Here is a 17,384-nt window from a genome sequence, read left to right on the forward strand (position 1 = left end):
AATGGCGAATGGCTTCATAGATAGATACCAATTAATAGTAAGTTAATAAGTAAACACTAGTAATAATATATTAATAAATGCAAAATTAAACAGCTGCAATATAACACAAATTCAAATCTCTAAATGGATTAATTAAAATGTGATTCCTGTATATTTTTATCACTAAAGCTCATAATTAAATTAAAATTACCTTCTAATTTGAACTATTATTTCCTAGCTAATACCTTATGTAATTGTATTTGTTATGTGCATAATGTATACTAGTAGAAAGTTGTAAAATGTATACTCGTAGAGCTTGAAGTACACTAGTATATCAAAATTCAATATGGAAGCATTAGACGGTTTAATTTCCGGATAATGGTCATATTCCAACCCTCAAATATTCCGAGATTAAATCTGACAAATCCCGGGATTAGGGTGGTTAACAAAAATTATTAAAATTAATCTCATTGATGCAAATTTTATCGGAGGGTAAACTTGGTTGTAGATCTGTAAATATTTACTGATGACTCCATCAAGCCTATGCAGTTTTTTTTTCTTTAAAAAACTCAAGCCAATACTCAAGAGAGTATTTCTAGAGGTTCGGAAAAATCAATTGCAGTTTCCAATCAATAATTGAATATTTAAAGAAATTCTCTCCAACGTGTAAACTGGAAGAACGGATGAAACGAATAGTTCAAAAACTAAAACTTAATGGTCATGCGCAGCCAATATATATTAATCTCTGAAGCGATTATGAAATAGCAAATAAGGACATGTCGATTTTTTCAAATAAAACAATCAGAATTTGCTTATAACAGCATGCACTTCAAAACTCTTTCTAAGTTTTTAACATGTTCTCCTAAAAATTGTTTAACTTATGCAGGATCTTTATATAGGATACTGATTATCTTCTGGTGTTCTCTAATGAGCGTTATACTCATTGATGCAGATGTTGGTACGTCTAGCAATTTATGTGATGAAATTCACATTGCGGTAATACACGAAAAGAAAGGAGCATCTATTTCTGAAGAAATAATCCGAATAAGGTTTCTCAAATATTGTGCATCGAGGTAGGAGGGAAGAAAAACTCATCAATAATGATTGCTATCGATTGCAATTGATGCGTATTAATCGAGTGCTGCGAGAAAATCGTCCGAAATAGGAGCAAATGTACAACAATGTTATTCTTCATCTTGACAACGCTCAACCTCATTTTGCAAATCTGATGAAAACATACTTGGAAGTATTAAAATGGAAATAAGCCACCCGCCGTATTCTCCAGACATTTCTCCTTCTAATTACTACTTGTTCTGATTTACGAGCCAAGACTCGTCTGAGCAGATACCATTCTTTTGAGGAAAAATCCGTAAATTTCCTGGAAAATAAAAAAAAACGCGGCCATCGATGGACAATATATTTAATAAAATACGTTGTACCACTTTTTCACAATAAAGCTTCAAATTAAAAAAAAATCCTTTAGTTATTTACTAAAATTGTTAAAAATAATTTATAAACCAATATAAAATGATGCAAATTGTCTTCAAGAAAAATGTAATGATTGCGGAACACCAAAGCCATGAAGACCAATTATTATTATTACTAAGACCATTATTAAGACCAATAGAGATATTATTCCAACTCCATACTGTATTATCTGTCTCTAAATAAAGTCACATTCTTAAATATAAAAATCTCAATCTTCTATCAGAGTAACTTCTTAATTGACAGATTTGTATCAATTATAAATAAAATATATGATAAGAACTAACTAAACATCATACTTACAATTAAACGCGTCGACAACTCGAACGTGAACCATGCGTTGCAGACGTGCTCCACAGTGAGGAAGTAGGGATGCGGCTCGGTGCAGTTCATCTCTTTAATATTTTCGCAATCCACTCGCATTCCGGGGTGGGTCTTCAGGCAAAACGAGAAAACTGACACGCAAATAAAGAAAACGGACGCTCCCGCGACTATCTGGAACAGAAAAAAAAACAAAAGACGTTCGAGAAAATTGATCGCACTCGTGTGAATTCTTTGGCAGTGTACGAAAACGGGCCGGGAGGTGTGAGAGGACGGGAGAGCGGGCGGCGAAAGGCGAAGAAAATTAAAAAACACAACAGAAAAAAAGAATACGTGTCCTAAGATGTATTCTATGTCGAGATTTGAACTGTCTGGGGAGTCTATATAACAAGAAATGTGATTCATGTTTGCTAAAATTATGGATCGTGTACTTATTATTTTTTATGAAAAAAAAAGGCAAATTTGCCTTTATTAAAAATTTTATTAAATTTAAGTTACTTTTCAGCTAAATGATAGAGGTGGGAAACTACACCCATTTTATAAATATTTTCAGTTTTCAATCTTGATCTATTTTACTAATGCCCTAATAAATATTTTCCTGGGGTATATATTAAATATATACGGTCTTCCATTATAGACAAACCAGGCAGAAAAAATACTAATATCTCTGCAGTATATTGCGTTTTCTGTAATACTGTTATTATACGAAAAATTATAGTAAGATGTAACTCTTTAATATCCGCTAACTCTATTTATTTACGTAATCTTGAAATTGCAATCAATCAAAATTCGAAATGGTTTACTTACGCTACATTTACTCCAGCAGTGTTCATGCTACTATCAGCAAATGCTACGACCCTTAGGAAAGTTGTAGATTTTTGTTGTTTTTTAAAGCTTTACCTAAACTGGACCTAACGTGATCGCCGAAACATTGGCCTCGACATTAATGCTATATAGTGGCTAGTAGCCAACTTAAATAATATCCCAGAAATCATTTCGCCTGGCTCATAGAGAAATAGAGATTTAACTTTATAGGAAATTTTGAGGAAATGTTTCTGGACATCCAACATGTAGATGTCGCTACCTTTTACATATTACTTATTTTAATCACTATTCTAAGAGCTATGACTGGATCTGATTGGTTTATTTCGTTTAATGGTTTGTTTATTTATTTTGTACGCCATTTTCAACTTGCCCGATATAGAGAACAGTGTGGTTAGCTTTTTATTATGACGTTTATAGATTAAATTATTATTTCATTAGTATATTACAAGTCGATAGTTGAAATACATTCTCGTTCTGGGAAGTGTTATATGCCTGGTGGGTTCCGAACTACGGTCCTTAGCATTAAGCCTTCCAATTGGCCAGTGAACTACTTACAGACTATCCATTCGGTCTTACCCAGCCGTGGCCGTGGTTACTGGCGTGACTGGAGTGATTATTCCTTGTCGGACTTTCCACTGTTGCCTAAAAAGGCATTTACAATTACAATCACAAATATAAAGAACATCCATGCTCCAACAGGTTTCGAACCTCCGACTAACGCGACAGTAGGAGGACCGCCTTGTCTCCTTAACCAAAACGCCAAACAAGTCGGCTACAACTAGCTTGAAAGAAAATGACGACTTATCATTTTATTATTTTATAAATACCACGTATATATCAAGCGTTTACATTTTTGTCCATCCTCTGTATATTGAAATAGCCACAAATTGAAATGTCGGCCTTTAATTATAATAGTAATTTGTTCATAAAACGCAAAATTATTTATATAACAGTATAAAACACTACCAACATATATAACCAATTATTTGTTTATTCAATAATAGGATTATTATAATAAAAATAAATATATAAGTTAACGCAGCGAAATATAATTCGAATGCGTAAGGATATTTGTTTAGTTTGTTTTTCCCTTTCGACATTCCATCTCAACATCTCATGTTGTTGGAAAGATAAACTTTGCAGAACAAATACAACTTCCCTTCTCTGAAGTGGTCATCAGGTTTTGACAGTCCGTCTACTCGAAACTTAGCGAGATAACGAATAGCCGGACAGAAAGTCAAGTATTACTTGTATATAGAATAGAGAAGAGTAAAGTCTTTGTGTGTTGCTTAAAAATAGACGAGAATAGCTAGTGGAGTTTCTTACAAAGTCAAGTAAAATAACGGGAAATTATTTTTCACTTATTTGCATTTTCATATTAGTGCGTAACCAACGTTTAAGGTTTAAAAAACCAATACATATTCAGTTTCCAGTATAATTATATCAATTAGTAATTTTTTCTGGCCAACGTTGCCAACTTGTGAGGAATTCCCTAACTTGGGGGTATCTCATGTTGATTGGTAATTTATTGGGGTTTGGCAGTATTAGTATACGAGGAAAATGACACCGATAGTCCGGATCGGAAGTTCCAAACAGTGAACTGTGGTATGTTTAGAATTCACGTCTTATGTACTTTTACTGTTAATGATTCAATACCTTGTCTCAATCAGAAACATCAATTCTTTACAAATTGAAATCAGACTTAGAAAATCCTTTCAAAACGCTAGTTAGAAAATTAATTATGACAAACCCTGTGGTAATATTTTATATGATGTCTCCAGTATTTCAACAAATATTCTAGGTTTAGACAAAATATACATTGGATTAAAAGCTGGAGAAAATATGGTAAATTAGGAAAAAGATGAAAATATACCTCATATTACAACTACAGATTTCTATAGAATATATCGAGATTTCCTTATTACCTTAACGTCAAATATTACCAATCAGTTTAGTTTCAGAGATTCTTTATTTTCTTTTATATCCGCCATAAATCCATGAAAAGTATGGGTGCTGAAAAATTTTCCACTGCTTTATTAATCTGTGCAAGCACAAAAATTATATAACGAGTGGCAAGTTCATGCTAAGCTGTATTTTAATCAATATTGGCTTGAATTTCATGAAAGTAACATTAATGGCGAATGCTACGGTGTTCAAGTGTTTCTCCTTAAAAACGCTGCAGAAGAATACTTGCACCTAAACATAAAAATTGTGATGTCCTTACTGCTAATAATATATTTTTCGAACGCATCGGCCGAGGGAAATTTAGGTTCTATAAAAATTTAAAAATAAAGAACTACAATCGACTAAATACAGATACTGTAATAGTAAGAAGAAAAAAGCTTAAAAAATTGGGTGGCAGTGTCAAGTTTAATTAATCAAGCAAAATACTTGCAAGTAATATATAGAAAAAGGATAACGTTATAATTTGTTGAAACTTATTTCATTTTCTAAAATCAATTAAAATCTGTCAGCTAAATTTTCTCCGTAAGTTCTAAGATTTGTTTTAAAATTTATTGTAATATCTAAATATATCGTTCATATATTACAATATTCATATATTGAAAGCCAGATAAATTCCTTTAAAGATGTGGCCCTTATATAAAATATTTTATTTTATGCTGTTTACCCATATTTCTCCACTCTCTATCCTTCATCTCGCCAACTTTCGAGTAGGCGGACTGTCAAATATGATGATCACTTCAGTGGAGAAAAGTTGTATTTGTACAGACACGTTTGTCTTGGCGGCAACTGGAAAGATAGAGGACGACAAAACAAACTAAATAAATTGGGCGCAAAATAGAGTTTGTTTCAATTCTCCTCTTATATGTTTACGTTATTTTGTCGTTTAAATTTTCTTGTCAAATTTAGGAGCAAAATTTGTTTAATTATATAGATTGCGATGTTCAATAAATTTTGTCGTTTGTATATAATATAAATGTTTTTTATTTAAATTGAATACATTTTATGAAAACGAAAGAACTTTTATATTAGAATTGCAGAATGTTAAACCGTTGGTTTATACGTGATTGTACTTTTTTTGAAAATAACCCTTTTGAAGAAGTTAAAAACCTATATAACAAGTCAATTCCCCCGGCCTGACACACAAATGGTTCTACTAGAATTAAATCCATATGTTTTTTAGTTAGCCTTAACATTCAAAAGTTGCGTGTATAAATTGGAGAGCTGTCGGATCATCAGTTTGAGAATTATAACATTATGAGTGAAGCAACTTTTGTTATTCTGAAAAAAAAAGTGGATAAAAAGGAATTTCGCGTGTTGATAAAATATTGCTTTTGAAGGGACAAAATACAGTTGAAGCAAAGATTTTGACACTGCCCCAAGAAAATCAACCTTCAAGGATTGGTATGCTAGGTTTAGACGTGGTGAAATGAGCACCGAAGACGGGGTGAACGCAGTGGACGCCCACAAAAATTTGTTATGAATAATCGTAAATTAAAATGGAATGAGATAGCAGACACTCCACAAGGATACCACATGAACGTGTAGATCATACCATTCACGACGAATATTTTGGTATGAGAAAGCTCTCTGCAAAGTGGGCGCCGCGCGAGCTTACTTTTGACCATAACAAGCACTTGTTGATGATTCGGAGCAATGTTTGAAGATGATCAACTGTAATAAACCCGAGTTTTTGCGTCGATATGTCACAATGGATGAAACGTGGCTCCATCGTTTCACTCCGAAGTCCAATCGACAGTTATCCGAGTGGACTGCACACGATGAACCAGCTCCAAAGCGTGCGAAAACGCAACAGTCGGCTGGCATGGTTACGGCATCTGTATTTTAGGATGCGCATGAAATAATTTTCCTTGACTACCTTAAAAAATGAAGAACCATCAATAGCGACTATTACATAACGTTATTGAACCATTTGAAGTACGAAATGGCCGAAAAACGGCTGCATTTGGAAAAAAAGAAAGCGCTGCTTTACCAAGACAGTGCACTGTGTTACAGCGACTCTTGTTCTCAGATCTCAAAAGAACGCTCGCTGGAAAGAAATTTTCGTCGAATGAAGAGGTGATCGCTGAAACTATTTTGAAGCAAAGGACAAATCGTTCTACAAAAATAGTATCGAAAAGTTGCAGGGTCGCTATAATCAGTGTATCACCCTTGAAGGGAATTATGTTGAATAAAAAAATTAATTTTGCCAAAAAATGTGTTTTATTATGGTAGGCCGGGGACTTTTCAATGGACATGTTAGTCAACGGACATTGATTATATTAATCATGTTATTTTCTAAATTTTCCATTGCAATATCATGTGGAAACAAAAATATGGGTTTGGTGGTGATCGACCGATTTTTGCACTTTTTCAGCATTTAGAGACCGAGTGCCAGTGAAGCCACGCTGCACCGATTTGAAAAAGTGTTAATAGGAAAAATCTATATCTTATGAGTACGTTGATTGCAACAATGTGTCATTTAATTTGTTCAATTGACATCGATAGGCATCTGCAGTGACAGTTTAATTCAGTTTTAACAGATCGTAATACAATACACCTTCCTGATCTTACTATATACACAGCAAGACTTTATGGACATCAGAATTCCACTTTAGTGTCGAATTCGGTGTCTCTTCTGGATTATCCCACAGCTTTTTACGCTTGGTATTGTCGCAGTAGATCCATTTTCATTGCTAGTCACAATACGGTATATAATACGTTTCTCTTTTGCCTGGCAAGCAATGAAATAACTTTTAAATTGTTGAAACTAAAGCCGACAATTAGGATATGATGAAGCAGCCTCACCATGTGTTTCTAAAAGTATTTTATGGGCTTCGATAGACCATGTCTTCAACTCGAAAAGAGATGAAAGTCGAAACTATTTCGAATACTCCATAAATAATGCTAAAAGGAAAACTGTTATGTAAAGAAATAAGAAGTTAAATTATTTAGCGGTTAATTGCACAATGGGACAAAACAAATTCGGAATGGAAAACATTCTCTCATTTTAAAATTAATAAAAAAGATTTTCTCTATTGCGAAGTGCAAAAACAAGAAACTAACAAATATACTAAACCAATAACCATTGGTGGAGATAACTAGATGAGAACTTTAATGAGGAAAAACCTAGTTTGCAGAAAAGAAATATAATTTTCCGTGAAGAATCATTTCCGTAATTTTTTCGAGTACCAGTTTTTACAGCATCTTTCAAATCAATAATCCAATTAAAAGATAAAATTACCATAAACCACCAGTTGATAATATTCTTGTAAAAACCGAATATTTTTCCTCTAATAAAGCACTCTAATTTGCAGTAAGGCATAAACTGAAGTCAAAACAAATGCTAATGGTCAAATATTAGCAAATTATTTATAATGTATAGTTATTTCCCATGTTTTCAGTGAAAATGAATTGTGTTAATCAATAAATCTTAAGACAAATAGAATGCCCAAATAAACACTTACTGATATAAACTATCAAGGTTCTAGAAATAAATAATAATAAAAGTCAATGTAAGGCAATATCTGGCTAATATAATACAGTTAACTCAATTTTCACTTAATGAACTTAGTAACATATATTGACAAAATTTAATAGCATCAAGTACTATAAAATAAATATAAATAAATTAACATAAGGTAACAAGAGTGAAAAACCATGATGAATATCATTGCTATTGATATAGCTGCGTTGAAATTACTTATTTAAAATTAAAACATTAGGTATTCAATCAAAACATTTTTTTTAACATACCGAATGTTAAAAAAAATGTTATATATGTATTTAAAAGAAGACTCTAAAACATAAGAAAAAAAAGATTCAAATTTTTAGCCAGCGTGTATATTTTACTTCAAATTAATTAATGTATATATATATATATATATATATATATATATATATATATATATATATATATATATATATGAAGCAACAAAATATGTAAAGCTTTAACGACATTGTACTTTTTTTCAAGGGGTCATAATAACTTTAAAGGCACTGTATGGGCATAGCGATTGCGATTTTAGAAAAAACTATAAAACAAACCTAGAAGGGTAGCATGGTAGCATCTTCCAGGGATGACCTGAGATTGTTTGAATGAAGCACATGTTCTCATAAATATTCATTAATTTGAAGTACAATATACCTGCTGGCTAAAAATTTTAATCTTTTTTTTCTTATGTTTTAGAGTCTCCTTTTTACCAACTAGGGTTTATCTGGAGTGAACCTACAGTTTAACGTAAGCTCCGAACCACGGTCATCGGCATTAAGCCTACCGGACTTGTATGGACTGGAGAGTGATCAATTTGGAGAGCATCCCAGAAAAGATCCGGTCATACCCAGCCTAATTACTGACGTGACTGGAATCGTTTTCCTTGTAGGGTTTTGCACTCTTGTCTAAGCATAATGTTAAACAATCACAAACACCAATTTACGACAATGCCTCAGCAGGATCCGTACCCGCCTCTATCGCAAGAGCAGGAGAACTGTCCAGTCGTCTTTACCTCTGCGCTAACCATGCCGGCACAAGATATTCTTTTGACATACAAATCCGAGCATTTGCACCAGTAGGGTAATATGGTATAAAGTATTTCCATATTTGAGAGAGTTAAAATTAAATTAATAATTTATTTAATAATCCGAACTCGTTCATTAATCACTATAGATTGAAGCATCATAAGAATTAAAAATGATCTCGAATATGCAATTATCCAAAAGCCTGTACAGAGAGGCGAAAGGGGAGAGAGGAAGATCTGATTTTTTGTCAAATGCAATGTCATTACTAAAGAGCTCGCAATTTATATTCTCTTATTAATCGAATAATTTAGACGCTATATTTTATAATTAGTATTATGACAATAAAAAAATCTACATTTCTTCATACATATAAAACATTTTAATAGTCGTGTTAAGTCGTCATTGATTTAATAAAATAGCTATATATTGCTTGCTTGCTCTTCTTACCTACTAACGTTTGTTACATAATTATATCATTTTAGAGACTTTTCATAAAATTAATGTATATATAATTTTCACCATTATATGAATCAATAAATACTGGAAAATATCACACATTGTGTAATTTATATTACGACATTTTAATGATATCGTAGAATAATTTAATTTCCACTAAACTGAATATTAGCTATTTTATATTAAAATATATATTATTAATTTTCTAATGTGATATTTGCACATTGCGGTTTTCAAGTTAATGAATCAATAACAACAATTAATAATAATTGATATGTAACGTAGGTACGCATACGCATACACATAAATAGTTTTATTTAACAAAAGAGAAATATTTAACATCAATATATTAATTATAACATTAATTAATATTTATATTACACGGGTCAAGACAATACACACACATATATATTTGACACACATATAAGTTTGGTTTTTTATTTAGGAAACCGCTTGAACGATATTTTACAGAATCGGTGGTGTTTATTTTTAATTGAAAATGAAACCACTTGAATGAACATTTTAATTATTTCTATTAAGTTTTACTATCAAAATAACTTACAAACAAGTAGAAAATAATTTAAAAGTGCGCGCTTTTACTTTTTCTTTCATCTTCAAAGGCACTATCTCTTAATAAACCCCAAATATAGTATCCCATCATGTTTTCATTGTGTTGGCCTTGATAAAGTTGTTCGGAACTCATAATGTCCTGGTGAAATCGTTCTCCTTGTTCTTCTGAATATGCTCCCGTGTTGTTTTTGAACTTATTTAAATGACCATGCGACATATGAACTTTTAATGACATCTTGCACCCCATGGCCTTAAAATTTGTTTAGCTTAAAATTTGTTTAGCATATTTTCAACTAGCTTTTTGTAGTTTTCCGCTTTGTTATTTCCTAAAAATCCAGAAACGACAACCTTGAAACTGTTCCAGCTCGCTTTTTGAGTACGATTCAGTAGCGCTGGAAATTTTTCATCGGCGAAAATCTGTCTGATTTGCGGACCAACAAAAACCTTTGGTTCTGAAAATTTCCGAAAAAATGTCCTCAAGTATTCAAACACTTCTGATGTTTGATCCAGTTTTTTAACAATTTGTTTCATCAACCCTAGCTTAGGCTTTAGGTCATTAGAGACGGCTTTAATACCTTCTTTACTTCAACAATTGGCACAAATTATACGTTTTCTTTCCCGACACAAAGATCTGTTCTTACAGGGCATGACCGTTGAGTATAATGCTTAACATCCGCCCTGCTAACCCATAAACACAAATAACACGGATACTTCATATATTTGCTTTGAAGTCCCATAAAAAATCCCATCATTTTTAAATCTCCAATCAGCTGCCAGTTATACTAGCGATACTTTACAAATTCAAGCAAAATTTTAATACTTTTATAATTTTCTTTAAGATATAGTGAGTGAGCGATTAGAAGAGATGGGAATTCATTTCCGTTGTGTAACCAAACAGCTTTTAAGCTTTTTGTAGAGCTGTTAATGAATAAACGCCATTCGCTAGGAACACAAGGTAAGCCAATTTCTCCGAACATACCTTTTATGTCATTGTGCAACAAATTGCATCTTCTTTTGTGAAAAATGTTGAGAATGTTTTATGCCTAGTCCACTGCTGGGTGATATTAATATCATCAAGCAAATTCCACTGTTTTAAGCGAGAGCCTAAAAGCTCTGCTTTATTTTTGCCAAATTTAAATCCCGAATTACATCATCAAAATCTTCTGTAGTAATAAGATGGTGCTTTGGTTATTCTGGTTTAGGTAAAAACACCTTATAGAAATTACTCTTATGAGAACTAAGATATCAGCTAATTTTCCGCTATAATTTTTTCGGTGGCTCAGGTACTGATTGTGTCAGATCACATGCGACTGGAGCAGAAGAGGATTCCAGATTAGGATATTCGATAGGTTTTACAAAAAATAAGGAGAAAGGTTAAAATTATAAAAAAAAACGATGGAAACATATAACAATTTGCTTAGCAAAACTCTGCTTTTCGTCAAATAAAATAAATATTTTTTTATTCTACTAGCTTCAAGCTATTCAACATATTCTCCCGACATAATGCATAATATAATACAAAATATATTTATGTTAGCAGGAATATATGATTATACCATTAAGAATGAAAAATGAAAAACATATTTCGTCTACATTATGCGGTCGTAACGACGAGCAAATAAAACTATTTATATATTCGCTCAACTATACGAAGAATACTATACAAAAAATGGAAAAGCGGAGTTCATGATTAAGAACTAAGAGAAATATTGTTCTTTCGAAGGATAATTCCAAATCATATTTTAGTATCAAAATGGTAAACAATACAGAACTGTATAGCTTAAAATACATTATAAATATATTTTAATACAAACCTTAAGAAAATTGTCCTTTTGAATTTTCTATATATAATTTTCTATATATTTCTATATCTATACAGATTCTATAAGTGAAGTACACCAAAACTCTATCAAAATATACTCCACCATTGCTGCCATCATTTTATTCAACCAAATTCCTTCTCCTTATATGAATCAGACAGGCTGAATTTAATGAAAGCTGGTAAACATATTAAGGAACTATTCTAGTCCCTTTTAGGAATTCACTCTTACATTTTTAAAAATTTAAAGTATATTTTGTGTTGCAGCACGTAAACAAGTTAGCAACTAAATCGATACGCTGGAAGCATTCTACTCTAAAAATTTGAAAAAATCTTGTGTTGATAAAAATTTTTGATTTAGGAACGATAGTAGAAGGTATAGAAAACATTGACACCAAATTCGAAATAAATCGGTTCGGTAGAACTTGAGTTAACATGCCAACAGTCTCCAATACCAATACAATAACATTTCCGCAGTTTATATACTGCATCACTCAAACAGTTAAATTTCCGAAAATAATCTATATTTTGAAAAATCCTCTTAAGGTGGTATTTGCAATGGGTTAACCTTTGAAAAATAATCAATTTTTCAAATTTCTAAACTAGTAACTTTATATTAGTTACATTAATTGATTTTCGAAGCCTTTTTAAGAAGGTACGTTATTTTGATAAAAAAAATATTTTCATCTTTATACCTGGTGGTTACTCTAGAAGTTTTGTATTTAACTCATTGAAAATAATAATAATAGTAATCATAAATTTAGGATTTTATCAGTTTTTACCAATATTTAGCCATTTTATATATTTTATTAATATTTATATTCACTAGCTAGGTTCACTTTCGATGCCTTATTGGCAGATTTTGTGGGGTCATCATAAAATTTAATGCTGTTAAAATATAGAAATTTTGTTACTTTTTTTTTAATTAATTTCAGAGTCTCCTTTTTCCCAATGAGAGTTTATCTGGACTGGAAATAGAGTGTAACGTGGACTCCGAATTATGGTTTCATGGCATTAAACCATTATCATTTCAGAAGGCATCCGATTTTACACTTTAGCCTAGAACAATCACAAATATTAAACAATCACAAACATAAATGTACGACTATGCCCCAGCGGAAGGTGGATTCAAACCCGCGACTATCACAACAGTAGGTGGACCGTCCTGTCGCCTTTTCCATTGCGCCAAACAAGCCATCCAATTTTATTACTGTAGAATATTCAATTTTTTCAATATTAAAAAAAATTGTATTTACCCAAAATATTCCCAGTGTTATAAAAATAATATTAGATGGTATCGTTTCTTAGTTTAAATCATATTGAAAAAGATTGTTTCTTAATTCACTAAATTTGCAATACTTTTTTTATCTATAGGAGCAGATGCGTTATGTTATAAAAATACTTATATATATTATATTTATGGTTCCAATAGAGTTCCAATATGTTTCCATATCTAAAATAACATTTTTCTTACATCCAAGTTACAAATTACATTACAATCAATCTCATGATGTTCGTGTGTTTGTTGTTTTTCCTGTTGTTTTATATTGATAATATAAGTTCCTTTTCTCATTTAATACAATTGGTTGATTGTTAGAGGAATTAATTTCTATTTTTTTTTTCATGTTTTCAATGTAAAGATACCTAAATATTTCAGTTTAATTCAGAATATTAACTAAAATATAACACAAATAAAGATGAATAATTCCGAAGATGTTTATTCAGATGATTTCTTATAATTTGTGTAAAATACACATCCTTGATGCAGTCTACACAAATCAAAAAATATATAATTTAAAAATTGAATGATATTATGTTTTATAATCCATGTTTCGATTTAAGACAAATAATGTTCAGTATGAGCGCATCTTAACGATTTTGATAAATATTTTGAGCAAAAGACACACTGTATTTTGTTGTTAGACTAATAGACTGACCTAAAAAATATTAATCAGTATATATTAAATTCTGGCTGTGGAAATATTATTTTCATAGTCTATTACTTTGAGTCATAGTTGTTGTGTCTAAAATAGTGAATGTTCATGAAATGTTATAAAATTGATGAAAATATAAATATTACACAATGAACATGGGCCGTGCAGAAGTTGTAACATTTTTAAAGTCTACTTTGTCTATTTTGATCATGTAATCATTATTAAATCTAGTTAATTCCATGACTGTTATGGCCATTCCTTGTAGGTTTTACACTTTCAAAAAAAATATTATCGGTATTAACTTACTAACATGTAATAATTAAGAAATCATATGAATAGTAAATAATAATGTACTCAAGATTTGCAGCTATAATTACTGGAGATACGATAAAAATTTATAAACAAAATTCAGAAGGAAAAAATCACATATTTTATTCCTTTTGACACATGAGATAAAATTGACACTAACCAATCTCTAAATTAGTATATATTATATATTAATCGTATTCAGTAACTTTGAAAAATATAATAATTTCATGTTAAGAAATAGACTCCAAAAAATATTTTAGTGCTTTTTGAATTTGAACAACTTTTCATTAAGTATATTTTTATATAACACTTCGTATATTTTCGTAGGGAGTTAATTAATTACAGAACAGATTAAATTTTATTCAACTATACAAGATTAAGTTTCTATATTATAAAATTACTGCCCGATTTTGATGAAAAATGAAAATTATATTAGCATGAAGCGGGATTAGCTGTACTAGGTTTTATGTAAAATTTTGTGAAGATATTTAAATTCCAGCACCAGAAAATTTTACGAGGCAAAGGAAAATTTAGATATTATTAGTGTTTTAACTCTATTGGTGGTTATTAAAAATGATTCCGGGTAAAATATTTAAATTTAATTATGAAATGACAAGAAGTAATGAAATGCGAATGAAATTTTTAAGAATAGATATAGCTTTAGTATTACCTATATTTTAATAAACTTAAGTTAACTAATAAAAATCATAGATAATTAATTAAAATATATTAAAATAAAATCTATCCGAAATTTTATCAAACATACGTCAACAAGATGTTTAATGTATTGCTTACCGCAGTTTGTAAATTCATTTTAAAATCAGACAATATTTTTCTTTTCATTTTATTATAGTTAAAAAGAGATACAATGCTGTGTGATAAGCTCAAACGTGTAACCTATCTAGCCTGTCAAAGTCATTCGGTTGTCAAGCGTATGCAAAAATCTTCAAAACAATAGTGATAAGAGGTTATAAAACGGCAAACATTATTTTAATGCCTTGCTTCTCTTGATAAATTTTAAATCCTTGCTTATTATTACTCTGATTGAAATTCCCGAAGCCAGACAGAATAGATTACGTCTATAATCAGTTACTTTGAAGAGGAACGAGATAATGGAAGCGCTCTCTTGCCAGCAAAATGTGTAAGCATTTTTACTGTTAAATATAAATTTGCTGTGATTTTTACTGAAAATATTTTTAGCGTGTTGCAGCTGCGCTAATAGTATTGAGATGGCCATTGAAATATCTTGATTTTAGCTCTATCAAATATTGAATATATGAAATGTATAAAGACAGTGAGTAGTTTTTCAATATAAACATAATTTAATACAATTGTTTCAAAGTAAAATATAGTTTTTAAAAGAATATAATTTTTAAAAGCATATAAAAAATGAAAGAAGACTTATTATCTCAAATTATGTATTTAAATGAGACATAGATATTTCAGAATAGGACCGATATATTCAATGGTTACTCATAGCAAGATGATAATAGTGATATGACAACAAAAGTTGATGTAAAATGGTAACGGTTGGAATAACAATTAATTAGGTTATATTAGTCATAACATGTATTAATAATTCATTGTAGATATATTGTACCTCATTCTGGAAACAAGAATGGTTAATAACATCTTCGGTTTACAAATTTACGAATGATGGAATTCTGAACGTATGTTGGATATATTGGAATTTAACAGCTTACTTATTCACTTAGATGAAACTTTCTGAATATGATATGATTCAATACTGCCAATGTTTAAGGTAGGGTTATGAGAACTGAAACAAGTAAAGCTGATTATATAATTAATATATAGATAACTGTAGGAAATCTTATTCTAGATTTTAAAATATTTATGTGCATAAATATGTGGGTAATGGTTCATAATATGTAATATGTCAGGAGAACACGAATAGTAACTCTTTTGTAAATATGGCAAATGCATTAAGGAGAATACAGTTATTAAATCTAGTTTTACCAAGAAAAATGTATACAGGGTATCAAATTCGTTTAACAATGAAACACTGTTCCAAACGACACGAGAATTAGGCGTAAAAGGTAAATATGCTCTGTAGTGAAATTAAAAGGTATTACTTGGATGGCCACATAACATAGGCAGAGGGGATATTCTTAACATACTCTGGAAAATTGGCCTCTGACATACCTTAAAATATCCATTTCAATTCTGACATAAAATCACAGGATCTAATCCACCTACTCCTATTTTAAATTTGTATTGTTATTTATATGCGCCTTGAAGCCAACTCCTACTATTGGGTAACAGATAACCGAATGAAACCTAATACCCCATCTCACTGTATTATTAAAATGTATATTAAAGTAAATAAAAAAGTATTAGAGGAAATACAATGACGGACGTTCATCACTGCCCTCACTGTCGAAAATGGTACTCATTTATTTCTACTTAATTCCTTATATTAACTTGAGTTCATTTATTATAGATTTACAACATATACATTTTATATTGTATTCTACACATATAAGCTAAACTTTATGAAAATTATCAAACCTTATATCCTGTTATCATAGTTATAAATAAGCAGTAAAATCGTGTTTCCCAATCTTATCTAATGGATCCAGTTATAAAGTATTTGATTGTTGAATTCTCTATAAGAAAAGGGTGATTGTCGTTAAACGATACGCTATCGTAGGTGCCTTTATAGCCAATTTCAGTTAGCAATTAAATACTACCTATCCAAAAGAGACAATAACTGATATCCAAACAAAATAGGGCTATAAATTAACTCTAGTCCTGTGTTGTAAATCTTGAATAATTTTAGAAGTTATAGAACATAATTTAATTTAAAATAAAATATGTATGAATTCTTACTTTCTAATCGATTAACTAACTTCACGAGGTAAAATAACTACAACAGAGTAGATAATTTGACGTACAATATGCCGTTGTTAGTTATATCTTCTATAAGTATAAGTTACCTAACAAGTTGATAGTATAAAATTTATATGTTATTTTATCATTTCATCCTTTTGGCAAAAATTGTTAATGAAAGTTCATACTTTTTTATTGTATACTGTCATAACCTTCACAGATATCCGGTCAATAATTTACCTTCAGCATGAAAGATATATTTAGACCGATTTGTGATATTTTCATAATGTATGCAAATGAGGTAGAAATACATTATGTTATATTAAAAATGCATCATAAGCATCATCATCAAGAAG

At 30.5% G+C, this 17,384-nt stretch overlaps 1 protein-coding gene across 2 annotated transcripts in view; it reads right to left on the reverse strand.

The window, feature by feature from the left end:
• The window catches only part of LOC143206558 (potassium voltage-gated channel protein Shaw), a 334,396-nt gene that overhangs the window by 70,626 nt on the left and 246,386 nt on the right, over positions 1–17,384 (reverse strand). For both annotated transcript variants that reach the window (XM_076419165.1, XM_076419164.1), the window contains exon 5: positions 1,768–1,959. In XM_076419165.1, the coding sequence (XP_076275280.1) occupies positions 1,768–1,959 (192 nt within the window). The remainder of the gene's footprint in view (positions 1–1,767; positions 1,960–17,384) is intronic.

Source organism: Rhynchophorus ferrugineus, unplaced genomic scaffold (genome assembly GCF_030347505.1).
Source record: "Rhynchophorus ferrugineus isolate W39M unplaced genomic scaffold, kcgeb_rfMv2 rfM1, whole genome shotgun sequence".
NCBI lineage: Eukaryota > Metazoa > Arthropoda > Insecta > Coleoptera > Curculionidae > Rhynchophorus > Rhynchophorus ferrugineus.